Source organism: Neofelis nebulosa, chromosome 17, assembly GCF_028018385.1.
Source record: "Neofelis nebulosa isolate mNeoNeb1 chromosome 17, mNeoNeb1.pri, whole genome shotgun sequence".
NCBI lineage: Eukaryota > Metazoa > Chordata > Mammalia > Carnivora > Felidae > Neofelis > Neofelis nebulosa.
Genome location: NC_080798.1, coordinates 12,856,126 through 12,870,920, shown reverse-complemented (window position 1 = coordinate 12,870,920; position 14,795 = coordinate 12,856,126). Strand labels below are relative to the sequence as shown.

General features: G+C 56.3%; 1 protein-coding gene across 1 annotated transcript; it reads right to left on the bottom strand.

Annotated features, from left to right (window-relative positions):
- Positions 1–623: 623 nt before the first annotated feature.
- On the bottom strand, positions 624–14,795 carry KCNN4 (potassium calcium-activated channel subfamily N member 4). Its single transcript, XM_058709167.1, has 9 exons — positions 12,394–14,795; positions 9,255–9,350; positions 7,565–7,992; positions 5,633–5,768; positions 3,357–3,467; positions 3,063–3,181; positions 2,655–2,724; positions 1,376–1,543; positions 624–964 (listed from the first exon to the last, which is right to left on the bottom strand). Exons 1-8 carry the CDS (start codon positions 12,550–12,552, stop codon positions 1,379–1,381), a joined length of 1,284 nt encoding a protein of 427 aa, XP_058565150.1. The 5' UTR covers positions 12,553–14,795; the 3' UTR covers positions 624–964; positions 1,376–1,378.

Sequence of the window (14,795 nt, the reverse complement as noted above, 5' to 3'; positions counted from 1 at the left end):
ATGCCTGCCCGTCTGTGCCAGTCCCTGTTTTCATCTTCACAGCAGTTCCGTGGGAAGGTGGACCCATTCTAGAAGTGAGGTAAAATGTTCAGAGAGGTGAAGCCACTTGCCCAAAGTCACACAGGTAGTGGATGGCAGAGCTAGGCTTTGGACCCTGAGCCAAATCCTGGAATTGAAGCCTTTGCTCTCAGCCTCAGGTCTGTGGGGGTGGGGGTTATCGAGGACCCACAGACCTGGGAGGGCACTTAGAGGAGGGGTCTGTTTTATAGACAGGGAAACTAAGGTTCAGGCCAGACAGGGGCCTTCCACTGGATGACCTGCCTGTTGGGAGTGTACATATGTTCAGAAAGAAACAGCAACTTCTTCTGGCTTTGTTTAACATTTATTACAAAGTTAAGAGCAGAGACTGGTGAGTTGTGCCCCCCACCCGCCTTCTCCCCACCAGATACTCTGCAGCTCTGGAAAACTGTGTTCTCCTTGCTCTCCCGCCAGAGGGCGCTGCTTCTTCTCAGCCTCAGGCCTGGTTCCTTCAGCTCCCTTATCCAGCAGTAACTGAGGCATCCCAGGATCCTGGACTCTGGGCCCCCCCACCCCCGGTCCCCTCCTCCTCTGGGACCCAGAAGTCTCACCCCCCCCAGGCACCTCCCTTTCTAACTGAAAGCTGGAGGTCATCCGTAGCAGCATAGTGAGGATGTTTTGTCGAGGGTATGTAGGGTAGTAGTGACCATTTTCCCGTTGGGGGTAGGGAGTGGGCGTGTGTGTGTGTGTGTGTGTGGCCACGGCCCTTCTCCTTGAGCCAGTGTCTCCTCCAGCAGCCATCCGTGAGTGAGCCCATCCAAAGGTGGGGCCCCCTTCGGTCCTTGCACTCGAGGTGCTTTATTCGTAGGGCTGGGTCAGGAGTAGCAGGGACAATGTCCTCGACCTCAATCCTGGGGAAGGTAGCTTGGTTCTTCCTCCATGGGTCCTGGGGAGACAAATAGAGACATGGCTAGACAGGCAGGCCAGAAACCAGAGGGAGAGCAACAGCAGGGACACTGAGGTGGAGACAGACACCAGTGGACAGAGGAGGAAGGAAGAGGGTGGGTGTACCTGCCACCAAGAGACTGGGCATTTGCGCAGAGACTGAGAGCATGCCCAGAGACAGGCAGGCAGACCAAGCAAAGAAAGAGGGAGGAGATATTGAGGGTCAGCAAAGAGAAGGACTATCTCCTTCCTTTCCTGCTAGTCCAGCCCCAAACTTGAGTCCTGTCTTCCAAACAGCAGAAGAGAAAGGGCAGCCTTGTCCCCAAGACCATCCCCTGCCCCTTAGCCCCATGGGGCGCTATCTACAGGCACCATTTCTCCAGGATGTTCTGCCTGAGTCCAGCCCCCTCACCAGCTACGTGGCCTCCTGGCTTGGTTCTGGAAGCTGCTGCGGCCCCAGGGCGTTGCTAAGCAGCTCAGTCAGGGTGTCCAGCTTCCGGGCCAGTGCATCCATCCGCTTCTCCAGGGCCTGATGGGAGCTGCTCAGACCCAGCTGCAGGTCACACAGGATCATGTGCATCTGGGCAGAGCGGGTCAGAGGTATCAGTGGGTGAGGCAGACTTCCCCTTATCCCAGCTACTTGGCTCAGTGCTTTCCCTACATGGTTTAAAACACTCTTTAAAAGCGCGGGGAGTGAGAACTCTGCTCCCATTTTTACAGCTATGTAAACAGGCCTAGAGCAGTTAAAATGACATGCCCAAGGCAGCACCTAGAATAAGGCTTAGTACGTAGAAGGTAGGTGCTCACTAAACATTTGTGGAATTGATGAATGACTTCAGAATGCACGTAGCTTTTTCATTACCTTCTCAGATGAGGATTCACAGCTTCATCCTTGAGGGTGTGTGAGCTTTCTATGAGAATTCTTGAATTCTATGTTTTTTGGCCGGATAATCTTCAGAAATTATGACCTGCCAATTCTGGCAGATCTAGGCCACCACCTCCTCACTGAGACCTGCCATGCAGTTTAGGGGCCTGCATCTGTGACTGTGTTTACCATGGCATTGGCACCAAGGGTCACTGTTTGAATTGTCTCGGGCTAATGAGAAAAAGCAAAGGCCACCGGATAAGCAAAAGGCGCTGTGAGCCAAGCCAAGGGATGTGACATCACCACCCCAATCACTGGCCGAATCAGGTGGCCCCAGCAGAAGAATGGCAAGTGGAGTCTGCCTTGGCCAGGCCAGCGTGCCCAGGGCAGAAGCACCCGTGGCCCTGGGCCCCTCTTTACAATCACAGCAGAGACGACTTCCCTGAAATGATGGCATCGGTCTGTGTCCGTGTTAATTTGCATTTTATTGGTTTTGCCATGTATGTTTGAATTTGGCTCGTATGTTTGCTTTGGTTTTATTGTTGTCTAAGAGAGAAGGAATGTTATCTGTCCACATGTAACATGACAATAAAAATGATTTAAAACTAAATGCTGGAGTTCTTACACGATTTAAGTTTAAAAGGGATCTGTCCCCTACATGAGTTTAAGAAACTACTGAATCATTCATTCAACCACAAACCTTTGTCAAGTGCGTGTGTGTGCCAGACCCCTGCCAGTGTTCTGTATGCCGGGACCAGATTTCCCTACCAGTGCCGTGGCCCCGAACTCCCTTTTCTTCCAGACCCCTCCCACCGGGCCCTGGTACCTTGGAGATGTCCACCATGGAGTTCACTTGCTCCCGGAGCTTTCTGTGTTTCAGCCGCACCTGGCGGAACCTGTGGGAAGAGGTGCGAGGTTAGAAGTGACCCTTGCTCAGGGATGGATAAGGGGAGAAGAGACTCACAGAGATACGGAGCAGTGGGGAAGGGTTTCCAGAGAGCTGCACCCGTGAGCCCATCTTCCAGGTAGAGACCCAGGTATCCTGACCCACATGTGGAGTGGCACGGACCCACAGACACTGAGACGTGCAAGATGAATCATCAGAGTCACTATGAGGTCTAGGTGGACATCTGTTCGGTGAGACCGCACATGTGTGTCCTGACCCGGGCACGCACTCACGCTCGCTCACACACACTATGCAGAATGGAGGAGATGTGCACAGAGAGGCCCTCACCTGTTGATGGCAGCCAGCAGCCTGCGCTGGTGCCTTCGGGCAGCTCCACGCTCCTTCCTCCGTGTGTGTTTATAGAACATCCAGGCCTCTTGCAGCACTCGGGCAGCTGATTCCTTCATCTGAGGGTGGGCACGGTGTCAGCGGAGACACCCCTAGGGCTCTGGGAAAGGGGCTGGGGCCTGGACTCCCTGGTCTGAGGGAAGGGAGGGTTGGAGGCTGGGGCAGGAGGAGATGGGTAGGGACTCCTGGGTCTGAGGGAGGCGTGTGCTGTGGATGCCATGTGCCCATCCTCACCTCTTTGGCATATTGGATGTCCATCATGAAGTTGTGCACGTGCTTCTCTGCTTTATTAAACTCCAGCTTCCGGGCCACCACGGCCACCAGCAGGGCTGTGCAGCAGACCCCCTGTGGGCACAGCAGACGCGATGACAGGAGGCCTCTGGGGCTCCTGTGCCACCAAACTCTCTCCTCGAACCCTCACAACAGCCACAGAAGGCAGGCAAGACCACCCCTAGTTGACAGACGAGTGGGCCCAGGGAGAACCACAGTCCCACAGCTGTGAGGGGTAGAGCTTAGGATCACAAGTCACATGTCTGAGTCCCACTCGTGTGTAGCATTCATACCACCAGAACGTCCTCTTTCGTTAAGGGCGTGACTGGAGAAGGAGAGATTCTGGGCGAGGGGCAGTCCCCACCACTGCCTCCCCATTGCTCTCACCCAGTTGGCAATCAGATCACTGAGGGTATCCCTCAACCTCCTCCCACCCCTGTGGCTCCTGGCCACGTCCCTTCCCTCCTGGACCATCTCCAGCCTCCCCTCTCCTGACCTTGACCTCAGGGAGATCTAACAATTATGACCCTGCCCCCTTACCCTAATCTAGGCTCCCCCTGCCCCAAACTTCTTAGCCTGGCTTTCAGAGCCTTTCAAGGTCTAGGCTTTGCCTCCAGACAACTCAGCCTGGCCTCATTGTGCCTCAGCTGCCTGAGCGCTTTGGTCCGTAGGCTTCTCCCTTCTCCCAAGGCCTCTGACCCATCAGCTGCTCAGTGGCACCTGCTGTGCTTCCTTACAATAAATTTTCTTCTGGAGCCTTCCTCTTCCCCAAGCTGTATCTCAGCTCACAAAACCTCTGAACAATTTACTTGTTGGCAAACATCGGTTCCCCGACTGCTTGTATTCAAAGCCCAGCTCTGAGCACGTTCCTTGATCTTTCAGTGTCTCACTTTCTTCCTGTGAAATGGGCACGCCCTCACAGTATGACCCTGTGGATTCCTTAAGTTAACACCTGGAAAGTATTCAGAGCAGAGACTGGCACAGAGTATGTGCTCAGTAAAGTTGGCTATGATTATTCCATTATGCTGGCGAACCTCTCAGCCAGGAGTTGGGCTGTGAGCTCTAGTGCAAATTGCCTGATCTTTCTAGGTCTCTCCTTGACCAAGGTTTCTCCTTGTGTCAAATGAGGGAGGAGGTCCCAGGCAGCCCTGAGGGTTCCTGACCTTTTGGGAGTGTTTCCTTGGTTGAACCTCTACCCCTCTTTGCTGGTCCCAAAGACTCACCCCTGGGGAGGGGATCACACTTAACTATCACCCCATCCATCACCAGTGGGCCCAGGGCTTGGAGATGCAGCATGTCCTTTCTGAGACAATATCAGGGCTGGGGGCTGGCAGCCCAAGTCCCTGAGGGTGGGAGGAGCCATATCTCATGAGGAGGTGAAGGCCAAGGCCTTGAGTGTTGGGTCCTGGATGGGGCTAGGGACCAGGTGGGGGGGAACTAGATGCCTGGGTCTATGAAAGAAAGCTGGTAGATGTCAGGATTCAGGAGGAGGCTAGCTCTGGGGACCCTTTGCCTCATCCTTGAGAACAGAGGAGCTAGGGTGGGGACAGCTGGATGCTTGGGACTAGTTAACAAATAACAGCCCTCTCACCCCCACCCCCTAACCCATATACTGAACGTTTCCTACGTGCTCGGTGCTGTCTGACACCCTTTATGTGGTTTAATTAATTTAATCTCAGGAACCCCATGAGGAATATGCTAATATCAGCATGTTCATTTTATAGATGAAGAAACTAGGAGATTATAAGGCTTGATCCCTGCTTTGAAGTGGCAGAAACAGGATTTGAACCCAGGCAGCCTGACCCTACAGGCATGCTTTTGATGAATCTATAGCCTTAATGGAGGCTGGAGACTGGGTTCCTGAATCCTGGAGGAGCCTAGCACGGGGAAATCAGGTGTCTGTGTCCTAGACAGTTGAGAGGGTAGGGGTGTGAGGGGCAGGGTGCCTGAGCCTTCATGAGGCTCAGGGCTGGATTCCTGGATTCCGGAAGGAAATAGGGCTGGGAAGTCAGGGGCCTATTTTCTTGAGGACAGTGAAGCCTAGGGTCCTAGGTTCCAAAGAGAGCAAGGACGTATGGGATGGATTCCTGGGTTTTGTAAGGAAATGGGGCAGTGGGTGTCCAGACACCCAAGTTTCTCGGGAGTGTCCTTGAATGCCTTTGTTGGCTCCATGATTTCTTGGGGCCCAGAGGATGAGCAATTTGGGACAGGGGTAGGGTCCCTGAGGAGGCTGTACTCACCATGACTCCAGTGCAGAGGCAGACAATCTTGCCCCACATGGTGCCTGGCACCACGTCCCCATAGCCAATGGTCAGGAATGTGATGGGGATCAGCCACAGTGTGTCCGAAAGGTGTCCGGTGGCATTAACAGCCTGCCTGTGGGGAAAGAGGAGTTAGTTCTGAAACCTCACCCCAGGGGTTTCCATGATGTCTGATACTCTCCTTCCTAACACACCTACAGTTCCCAGAAACAGAAAAAGTCAGTAAGTTCTGGGCTTTGGAGAGCCTGCCCGGCTTCCTCTCTGCTGTGTGAGCTGGGCAAGAGAGGCTCAGCCACTCTGGGCTATGGAATTTGAACCTGGATCCAACCAACTCCAAAGCCTGTTTGGTTTTAGCTAGGTTACCAGGACTGCTGCTTTCAGAGTGTATTGTTGGAGGGTTGAGAGGGGGCAGAAACCCAGCCCAAAGTCCACTTGTCCACCCTGACAGTGATCCCATCTACCCGGAGGAAGGGGAGCCTTTTTCTTAAAGAAAGAAAAAAAAATTTACATATCTATATCTATCTATCTATCTATCTATCTATTTATTTATGGTAATCTACACCAATGTGGGGCTCAAACTCACAACCCCAAGATCAAGAGTCTCATGCTCCACCTATAGAGCCAGCCAGGCACCCCAGGGGCCCCTTTTTCTAATGTCTACAAAGATGTTGTATGGCCTATGGGTGGCCCCATCAAGACTAAAAAGGCAGGACCCTGTCCTCCCTTCCCCTCACTTCACGGAAGGAGACATTTAGTTCCAGCCATGGAAGGGATTGAAGATCCTGATTTGTCTAACTCAAGCCCACAGACCACTTGCACCGGGGTCAGCAGGGAAAGCTTCATTCATGATGCCCCTAGACCCATCACAGCCACTACTCTCTGGAGGCAGGGACTGAATTTACACTGTTAATTCCCACTCCCTTCATCCAGAAGGACATTCAAGTTTGAGGACTTCTGTCTTGGGATTTAGAAATTTGACCCCCTCCCCACCCTCCCATTTTTCAAATGAGAAACATGGTGGGAGGAAAACAGATTCTGCAAGATGAAGGAGTTGAAAATCATGAAAGATTAGAATTGCTGGGGAGACTTGAAAGACAGTGGGATTTGACACCCATTTTACAGATGAAGGAACAGAGGGTCAGAGAGGAAGGATCTAAAGCCAGTGCTTGTCATTCCCTGCCTCTTTTCAAGAATCCTTTGCCAGAGGTACTGAACCAGAGGCTCCCAAACTTGAGCAGGGATCAGAATCACCTGTTAAAACAGATTGCTTGGCCCCACCCACCAGAGTTTTAATTTGGTAGGTCTGGGTAGGGCCTGAGAATTTGGATTTGCAGCAAGTTCCCAGGTGATGCTGCTGGTCAGGGAACCAGACTTTAAGAAACACCGACTAAGATTACCTTCGCTTTCTTTATCTGTAAGAGAGAGAAACTGAGGCCCTGAAAGGTTACGGGCCCAGCATCCAGTCTGTCCAGCAGGCAGCCTGGAATCCTGTATCCATTCCCGGCAGGGAATTTCCTTCCAGAGCAGCCCCAAATCACCCCCTGTCCCAGGATCACAGGGAGTGCCCACAGAGCATCTCTGTGCTAATTCGGAAGAGGTGTCACTGACCTCCAACCGGGCAGTGGCAACCCTTGGCCAGGCGCCAGAGACTGAATAGATGCCTGGAAACCTGAGACAGGGCAGGTGTGGGAGTGGGAAGGGAAGGGCTTGCTAGGGCCTGTGTGTGTCTGGGGAGACTGGAAGTGGTCAGTTGGTTCCTCCCACCCCAGTGTATGAGTGTGGACAAACAGCTTTCTCCTCCGCTTTGCCCCCAAGGGGCCCAAGCTGGACCGCCATCCAGGGAAGCTGTGGCTGTAAGCGGCTCCCTCGGATGCTCCAGGTACCCCGACCCTCCACCCCCAGTACCCTCACCTCTCGGCCACCGACAGCACCCAGGCGGTGGTGAGCCAGAGGCCAAGCGTGAGGCAGAGCAGCAGGCGACCGGGGTGCGTGTTCATGTACAGCTTGGCCACGAACCAGTGGCGGAAGCGGACCTGGTTGAGGGCGCCGATGCTGCGGTAGGACGCGTTGAGCAAGACGCCGCTGCGCAGGAGGACGGCGCGGGGCACCAGGTAGAGGCGCAGCAGCATGGCCAGCGACAGCAGCGCCTCCCCCTCATCCAGGAAGCCCGGCCAGGACTGCGTCGCCGCGGACCGGGACCCTAAACCCTGAGCGCACCGCGGACCCCGCACCGGCGCTGGGTGCAGAGCGCACACGGCCAGCTCCAGCACGATCTGCGCCGCCTGCCGCCCGGTCAGCGCCACGCGCCAGTCCCGGAGCCCGTTGTCGGTCATGAACAACTGCGGGGAGGGGACAGAGTGGGGAGGCAGGGGGTCACACGAAGGTCAAGAGGCCGCCTGCCTGTCTGCGTCTGCCTGCGTCGGAAGATAAGGGAGACGCGCCCACCGGGGCCGGGGCCCTGGGTGCGGGGGAAGGGGGGGAGGGAGGCAGCACAGGTCGGGCAGGTGGGACTGGGGAGGGTGGGGAAGGAGTGGGACAGGATCTGAGGAGGGCGTCTCTGCACCTTTTCCCACCCCCACCCCCAGTTTCAGCCCACTTCCAGAACTTTCTGTGTGCCCCACAATGTTCTATATATGGAAGATACAGGTGAGGAAAACAGAAACCCCTGCCTCCCTGGAGCTTACAGTTCACATCCACGGAGCCCTCTCCACCTCCTGCTTCTGGGGACACGGGTAGTAACTAACTGTAAACCGCACACCATTAGCAATGGCTATAGGTGACATTTTACAGGGCACTTTGGATGTGGCAGGCACTACTCTCTCTCCTTTCCATGTTATGACTCAGGGAATGCTCACAACACAGTGAGATTGAAAGCATTATGAGGCCCATTTTACAGATGCAGAAACTGAGGCCCAGGTCCCCCAGGTGTAGCAGCACAGCTGAGCTGTAAATCGAGGCCATTTCACCTTTTGAATGACTGCTGTTAATGATAATACGTACTTTTTACTGAGTGGGCATCACAGGGGGAATTATTACATATGGCCAATAACCCCCATTTTATAGGGTAAAGGGGGAAGGGATAGAGGCAACAGGATCCTGGGATGTGGGGGGTGGGATGAGGGGAGAGGGGTGGAGAGTTGAGTGTCTGGATGAGATATGAGATGGGAGGGGGGCGACGGGTGGAAAGATACCCCACCCACCCCCCACCGGGTCTAGAGGGTAATTGTCAGAGAGGTGGGGAACTCAGGAGTAGGGAGGGACCTTCAGGCACAAAGCCTGGAATGGTGGGGCCTCAAGGATGGAGGACAGAGATCTGGGGGGGGGGGGGGGGGGGCTGGGCCTGGAGTGGGGGTGCCTGGGGGTGAGAGTTCTCAGCACCCCAGGGCTGCAAATGGAGCACGGGACTGGGTTGCTCCAGGAGGCTCTGTCTGTCTGTCTGTGGTTATTCTCATCTCGGTGGGTGAGGCTGTGGACAAATCTTAGGGTGGAGAAACCTCATTACTCAGACCAGGAGGAGGAGTGTGGAAAGTGTGAGCCGACAGGGTGTGGTGGGGGCTGGGGGGGAGCAAGGAAGGGGCCCCCGGGGTGGGGCCCGCCCTACCTGGACCTCTTTGGCGTGAAATACCACGATAAGACAAAGAAGCAAGAAGGTGGAAATGCTGATCATGCATTTAACCAGGAACAGGTAGAGCGCCCACTGTTGGGAGGGATAGAAAATGGGGTAAGATTCCAGGCCCCCTCTACCTTCCTCCCCAATGCCATCCCTTCTCAGTTCCCAATTTCCTGGCCTCCTCCGCCCATCCCCCTGCCTGTCTCCCCCCTTCCCCCCCTCCCCCACCAAAACCTGGTTCTACCTGATGTCTCGGTTTGGGGGAACTCTCAAAAGCATCATAGGGTCCCCAGGGAGAGTGCCCTTTTCCTTCCCAGCCCGACAGCCTCCTCTTCAGCCACTCTCCTAGGACCCACACCTGAGGGGGGACCTTGCAATCCCTTTTAAATTCCCCCAACCTCTTCCCCGTCAAAAAACTGTTCCTCAAGTGTGGGGTGGGGGTGGGGTCTAGAAACACACACCTGGCCTTTAGGAAGTTCCCCCCTCTTCCCTTCTCACACAGCTGGTCCTGCCCTAGAAAGCAACCTGCCCTAGAAGGTTCTACCGTCTTCTCTGTTCCCCCAAGGAGCCTAGAGATTATCTCTCAGTACCCAAGGGGTAAATGGCACCCCCCTCCATCCAGGGCACTGGGTCCCTGAGACCCCAGCCCCAGCTCTGAGGAAGGCCACTGAGTGCTGTCCCTTCCCATTGCTCTCTCTCCTGGCTCTAAGCCCAGGGCAGATCTGGCCGGAAGCACATGGCCTCCAGAAACCACGGAGAGATTTCCCCCCCCCCCCTCTTTGTGTGGCAATACCTTGGAGAGATCTAGAATTCTTGAAGGAGGGATTTAGGCGGGACTGGGATTGCTGGATACCATAGCAGGAGTGGGGAGGGGTCCCCACCTGAGGAGTGTTGTTAGTGGGGAGGGGACCACCTGGGCTCCCACGCTGAGCTTAGCACCTACTTCCCCTCTCAGATGGCTGCTGGCTCCCCTGGGGCCAGGGCCCCACCTTCTGTGCAGGGGAAGAGGGCCAGTTTCCCGCCCCAGGGGGCCTGCCCCCCCACCCCTCCCAGAACAATGGTGCTGTTGTTCCTAGCCCTCCCCTACCCCTTCATCCTGCTAAGTCTCCCTAATTCCCTTGTCTCTTTCTTCAGTGTGTCTCAGACTCCAGTAGACACACCCCCTGCCCACACAGCACCCCACTTCTCTGGTGGCCCTCTCTACTTTGCCGGTTTCTCTTCCCCCAAATCCCTGACTCAGTCTCTGGGGATGCTTCTGCTTCTATCTCTATTTGTGTTTGAGGGCCTCTGTTTCCGCCAGGCTTTCCATCTCCCTGTGTGCAGCTCACTTGGGGAGCTCTCGCTGTCTCTCTGTGTGACTGTACTTCTGTCTCTCACTGCATCTCTGTCTCTGTCTCCTACCGCCTTTGTCTCTCTGTGTATCTCAGTCTCTCTGTGTCTGTCGCTCAGTGGCAGCCTCTCTGTGCCTCTCTCCGCCCCTCCCCCTGCTCATATCTCCATCTTGTTCCCTGCACCTGTTCTCCTCCAGCCCCTCCCCCCCCAGCAGGTGTCCGGGGCCCTGCAAAATGAGCCCATAAGAATGAGATGGAGGTGGGGGGCAGGGATGGATGTTGTCAAGGCACAAGTGGAAAGGGGGCTGAAGAGGACCCTTAGGGCCACGTATCTGAACCCTCACCCCCAGTCTACAGATGGGGAGACTGAGGCTCAGAAAGCCACAGCACCTTCTCCAGAGTCCGACTGCCACAGGCAGCAGCCTGGCAGGCAGCAGAGGGAAGGAAGAAATGAGAGGTGAGAAGGTGGAGGGAGGGAGTGGGGTAGGAAAGACCCCCCCTGTCCTTTCCCATCTGTGGAGCTCACGTCCTCACCTCCCCTGCTGGGCGGGGTGCTGAAGCGTGGGAGCGGCGGGTAGGCTCTGGCCATGCTTCCTGTTGGCATGGGCTTCGGAGGCCCCACCCCCTCTGTCCCCGCTGCCCTGGCCTCAGCTGCCCGGCCAGAGGAAGCCAGCCTGCTCTCACCCTGCATGTGGCTCCTGATCCCTTCGGAACTGCCCTCCTCCCCTGCCCCCAAATCCAAGCCTGAGCCTCCCTCCTCCAGGAATCACCCCAACCCGGTCCTCAAGTCAGTCCCCCCCAGCCAGCCCAGTTCCACATCCCTTACCCCAGACAGTTCTCCAACCCCTCCTTTCCGGTTAAGCAATTCTGTTCTGTCCTCAATCCACGGATCCTGACCCCTGTCCTCCATCTGCCCCATCACTGCCCAGACCCGGGCTGGAATGCGCCCAGAGCCTGCTCAGACCTGTCCTGGCCCCACCTGTCCTTTTCCTTCCTACTCACACTATCCTCGGTCGGGCCCCCTTCCCACAAAGGCGCTCTAAGCCTCGTTCTTCAGACCCAGAAGCTTGGGTTCCCAGCCTCCTCCCCTGGGACCTACGAGTCCAGGCTTCTGCACACCTACTTCTCCACTATGTCTCAGACTAAATAGCAGGTAGACTGTGGGGAGGTTGGGAATGACAGACATGCGGAGGGGCAGGGGTGGTTTTCTGTTTCCCACCCCCACCCCAGCCAGTTTCTTGGGCTCTCAGCCCTTTGCAGCCAAGCCACTAGGTAAAGGTTAGACTTTAGATAAGGACCAAGGAGCCGCCGCCTACTGGAAGACGTTCGTTTTTCTCCCCACCCTCCCTTCACTGACCCTGAGGCTATCTCTCCTCTAATGGGCTCTTGGGAGACTGGAGGATCTGATCAGCCGCCCCCTGGCCTCCAGGGGTCCTGGACCTCCAGCTGTCCAATTGCAAACCTTCAAATACTGAGACACTGTGACCCCTCTTCCCTTCCTTTTGCAGAGAGAGCCCTGAGCATTTACCTCCCCTGGGCCCTAGGAGTCCAGCCCCCCAGCCCCCTCCTCCCTCACACCCAGGAGTCTGGGACTTCCGGCGCCTCCTCAGACCCAGAAGCACAGACCCCCTCATCCCACCTCCCTCAGACTTAGGGCTCCAGACCCTCAGCGGCTCCTCTCTCAGACCCAGGGGTCCAGGTCTCCTAGCTCCTCCTCCTTCAGGCCCAGGAGTCTCTCCCCCAGCCCCTCCTCCCTCAGCCCCCAGCCTCCCAGGACCCAGGATAAGAGTTCCACTCACCGGGCACCCTCCAAACCATAGCATTTCCGCGTGCAGCACCATGAGTCCGATGCCAGTTCCCGCCAGTGCCAGTGCCCAGCCAGCCAGCCACTTCTCCTGCTCCAGCAGCCGCTTTCGCCGCTGTAGGGCCCCCAGGCCTGGCACCAGCTCCCCGCCCATGGCCCCTGCGGTCTTGGGGCTCAGCCAGCTTCCTGCCCAGGGTCCCCCACCTCGCAGCACACAAAGGGCAGCCACTGTGGCTTGCAGGTCCTCAGTCTGCTCTGCTCCTCGCTCTGGGGCTCTTGCTTTGAGGCACGGAGGGAGTCTGTGCCCTCTGGGGGTGGTGACGGTTGGGCAGGGCGGGGAGGGGCTGGCGTGGCCCTTGGGCAGAGGGGAGGCTCCCCAACCTCCCTTCTCGGTCTAAGGAGGGACTGGGGTGTGTCTCGGGGCAGAGCAAGGAAGAGGCGTGCATCCACGTGGATAAAGACACATGCTTCTGGGACACAATAGGTTTTGTCACACACAACGGTCTGCGCCCTGTAACACACACCTTCACTCAGCCACACCCAGACACCACAAGACGCGGGGTGATGAACCTTCACACACGGCATGGCCGGAGACGGAACCTAACACACATGGGCACACAACACAACCTACACCGAGTGACTCACAACTCCCGATGAGCTCTGAAACCCACAGCCACACCCAGACACCACACATGCGGTGTGACCCACGCCGGCACTCAGCGAGGCAGGCACTGCCCCGGGTCGCACGTGACCACCCAAATATTGTCCACACACAGGCACAAACATGACAATCAAAACGGATGCAACATTCTCCGACACAAATAGCTACACCCAGACCCCTGCACACGGTGCACGGCCACAGCTACATTAGCATAACACATACCAGTTTTCCCACAGACACACAATATGTATTGACTCAGTGACACCCAGATGCCACACTCAACACATCTATGTAAACAATGCGCTAGTAAGTGTCCCAAACATTCTACACCCGCGGAATGACACCCAATGTGCAGACACACCACGTTTAGGGACACACCTGTGGCTGTCCCCCAGCCCCAGCACAGAGAGAAATGCACACCGATCCACATCATAGCACCTGGTGACCCGGGCGCACAGGCTCAGAATGATTTGCAGCACAGACAGACTGACTGTGCCACACAGTATACCCCGGGGCACAATGCCATTCAGATGCGTAGTTAGAACAACATGAATGGACCCACGGAGAGACCTACACTGCACAGTGACACATAGAAAAAGCCCCAAACAGCACATGCCCAGAGTAAGACATCCTGCTCTATTTTGGTGCATCACGGAGGACAGAACCCAGAGCGGTGCCCCACGGGGGAGGGAGCCCCATGCAGCTGGGACACAGTCTACCCGGACCACGACGCCTAAATGCAACACGCAGAGTAGGGCATGCAGTATCTCCTCTGACTGACAAGCCACATCCGAACTACACCCATACACGGCCCGGTGCATGATGCACTCCAACATGCATGGCCACACCAACACACAAACACAACATGCACAGAGTCCTACACAGACACAGAATGACACAAAGCACACCGACACAGTATTTCCCGGCACCATCTTTCACAAAACACCGGGCGTCGCAATAAAACAGCAGATGTGATCCACTGGCCCGGCCAACACCCGGGCCCGCAACGACAGCACGCACAACACCGGGGCGACGCCCTCCAGTGCAACAGAATACACAGCCACACAAACAGCACGCTCTGCGCGCGGGCACCCAGGCTGTGTTCATGGCGGGGAAAGGAGAGGCCCCCGCGATGGACACGCCTAGACATGACACACAGGGTTGCATCTCTGAATGACAGCTCACCATGACACACGCAAGCCCCATAAACGAGACGCAACGCACAGCGACGTTACAGAACGGCACATGCGAGCAGAGTGATGCACGGTGACTCCTAGGGTGACCCACGATGCAGAATGCCACCACACACAGCAGCACCGAGATAACACACGGACCTGGACGTGTGCATCTGGACACAGACGGGACCGTCTTCCGGCCACACACGAGGAGACATTGGCACGCTACCATGAGACACACACCTTGCACACGCTGACCTCCGGACACAGCCCGCACCTGCAGGGATCTCGCAGATGGAACCCCTCTCCCTCCCATGTCATATGTCACGAAGAGACACGGCCCACCAGCCACAGGGAATCGAGACACTCATGCACAAACACGTCTGGCGACACACCAGCAACGCCAAACGGCACACACGGACACACCGGGTGGCAACAGCACAGCTCGTGCAGGTGCCATGCCTGCTCCAGGGGCACACTTGTGATTCCCCCCTCGGGGTGCAACACAGCAGGAGAGTGATGGGAACACCCCCCGGGCACACCCAGACACCACGCGCATGC

Bases quoted from the DNA above. Each gene is read 5' to 3' on its own strand.
- KCNN4 (XM_058709167.1), bottom strand. From the start codon at position 12,552: ATGGGCGGGGAGCTGGTGCCAGGCCTGGGGGCCCTACAGCGGCGAAAG. The intron at 2,725-3,062 runs GTGAGGGCCTCT...CTCTTCCCACAG, and splicing joins CTGCTGGCTGCCATCAACAG to GTTCCGCCAGGTGCGGCTGA. The intron at 1,544-2,654 runs GTACCAGGGCCC...CGCTCTGCCCAG, and splicing joins CCATGGTGGACATCTCCAAG to ATGCACATGATCCTGTGTGA.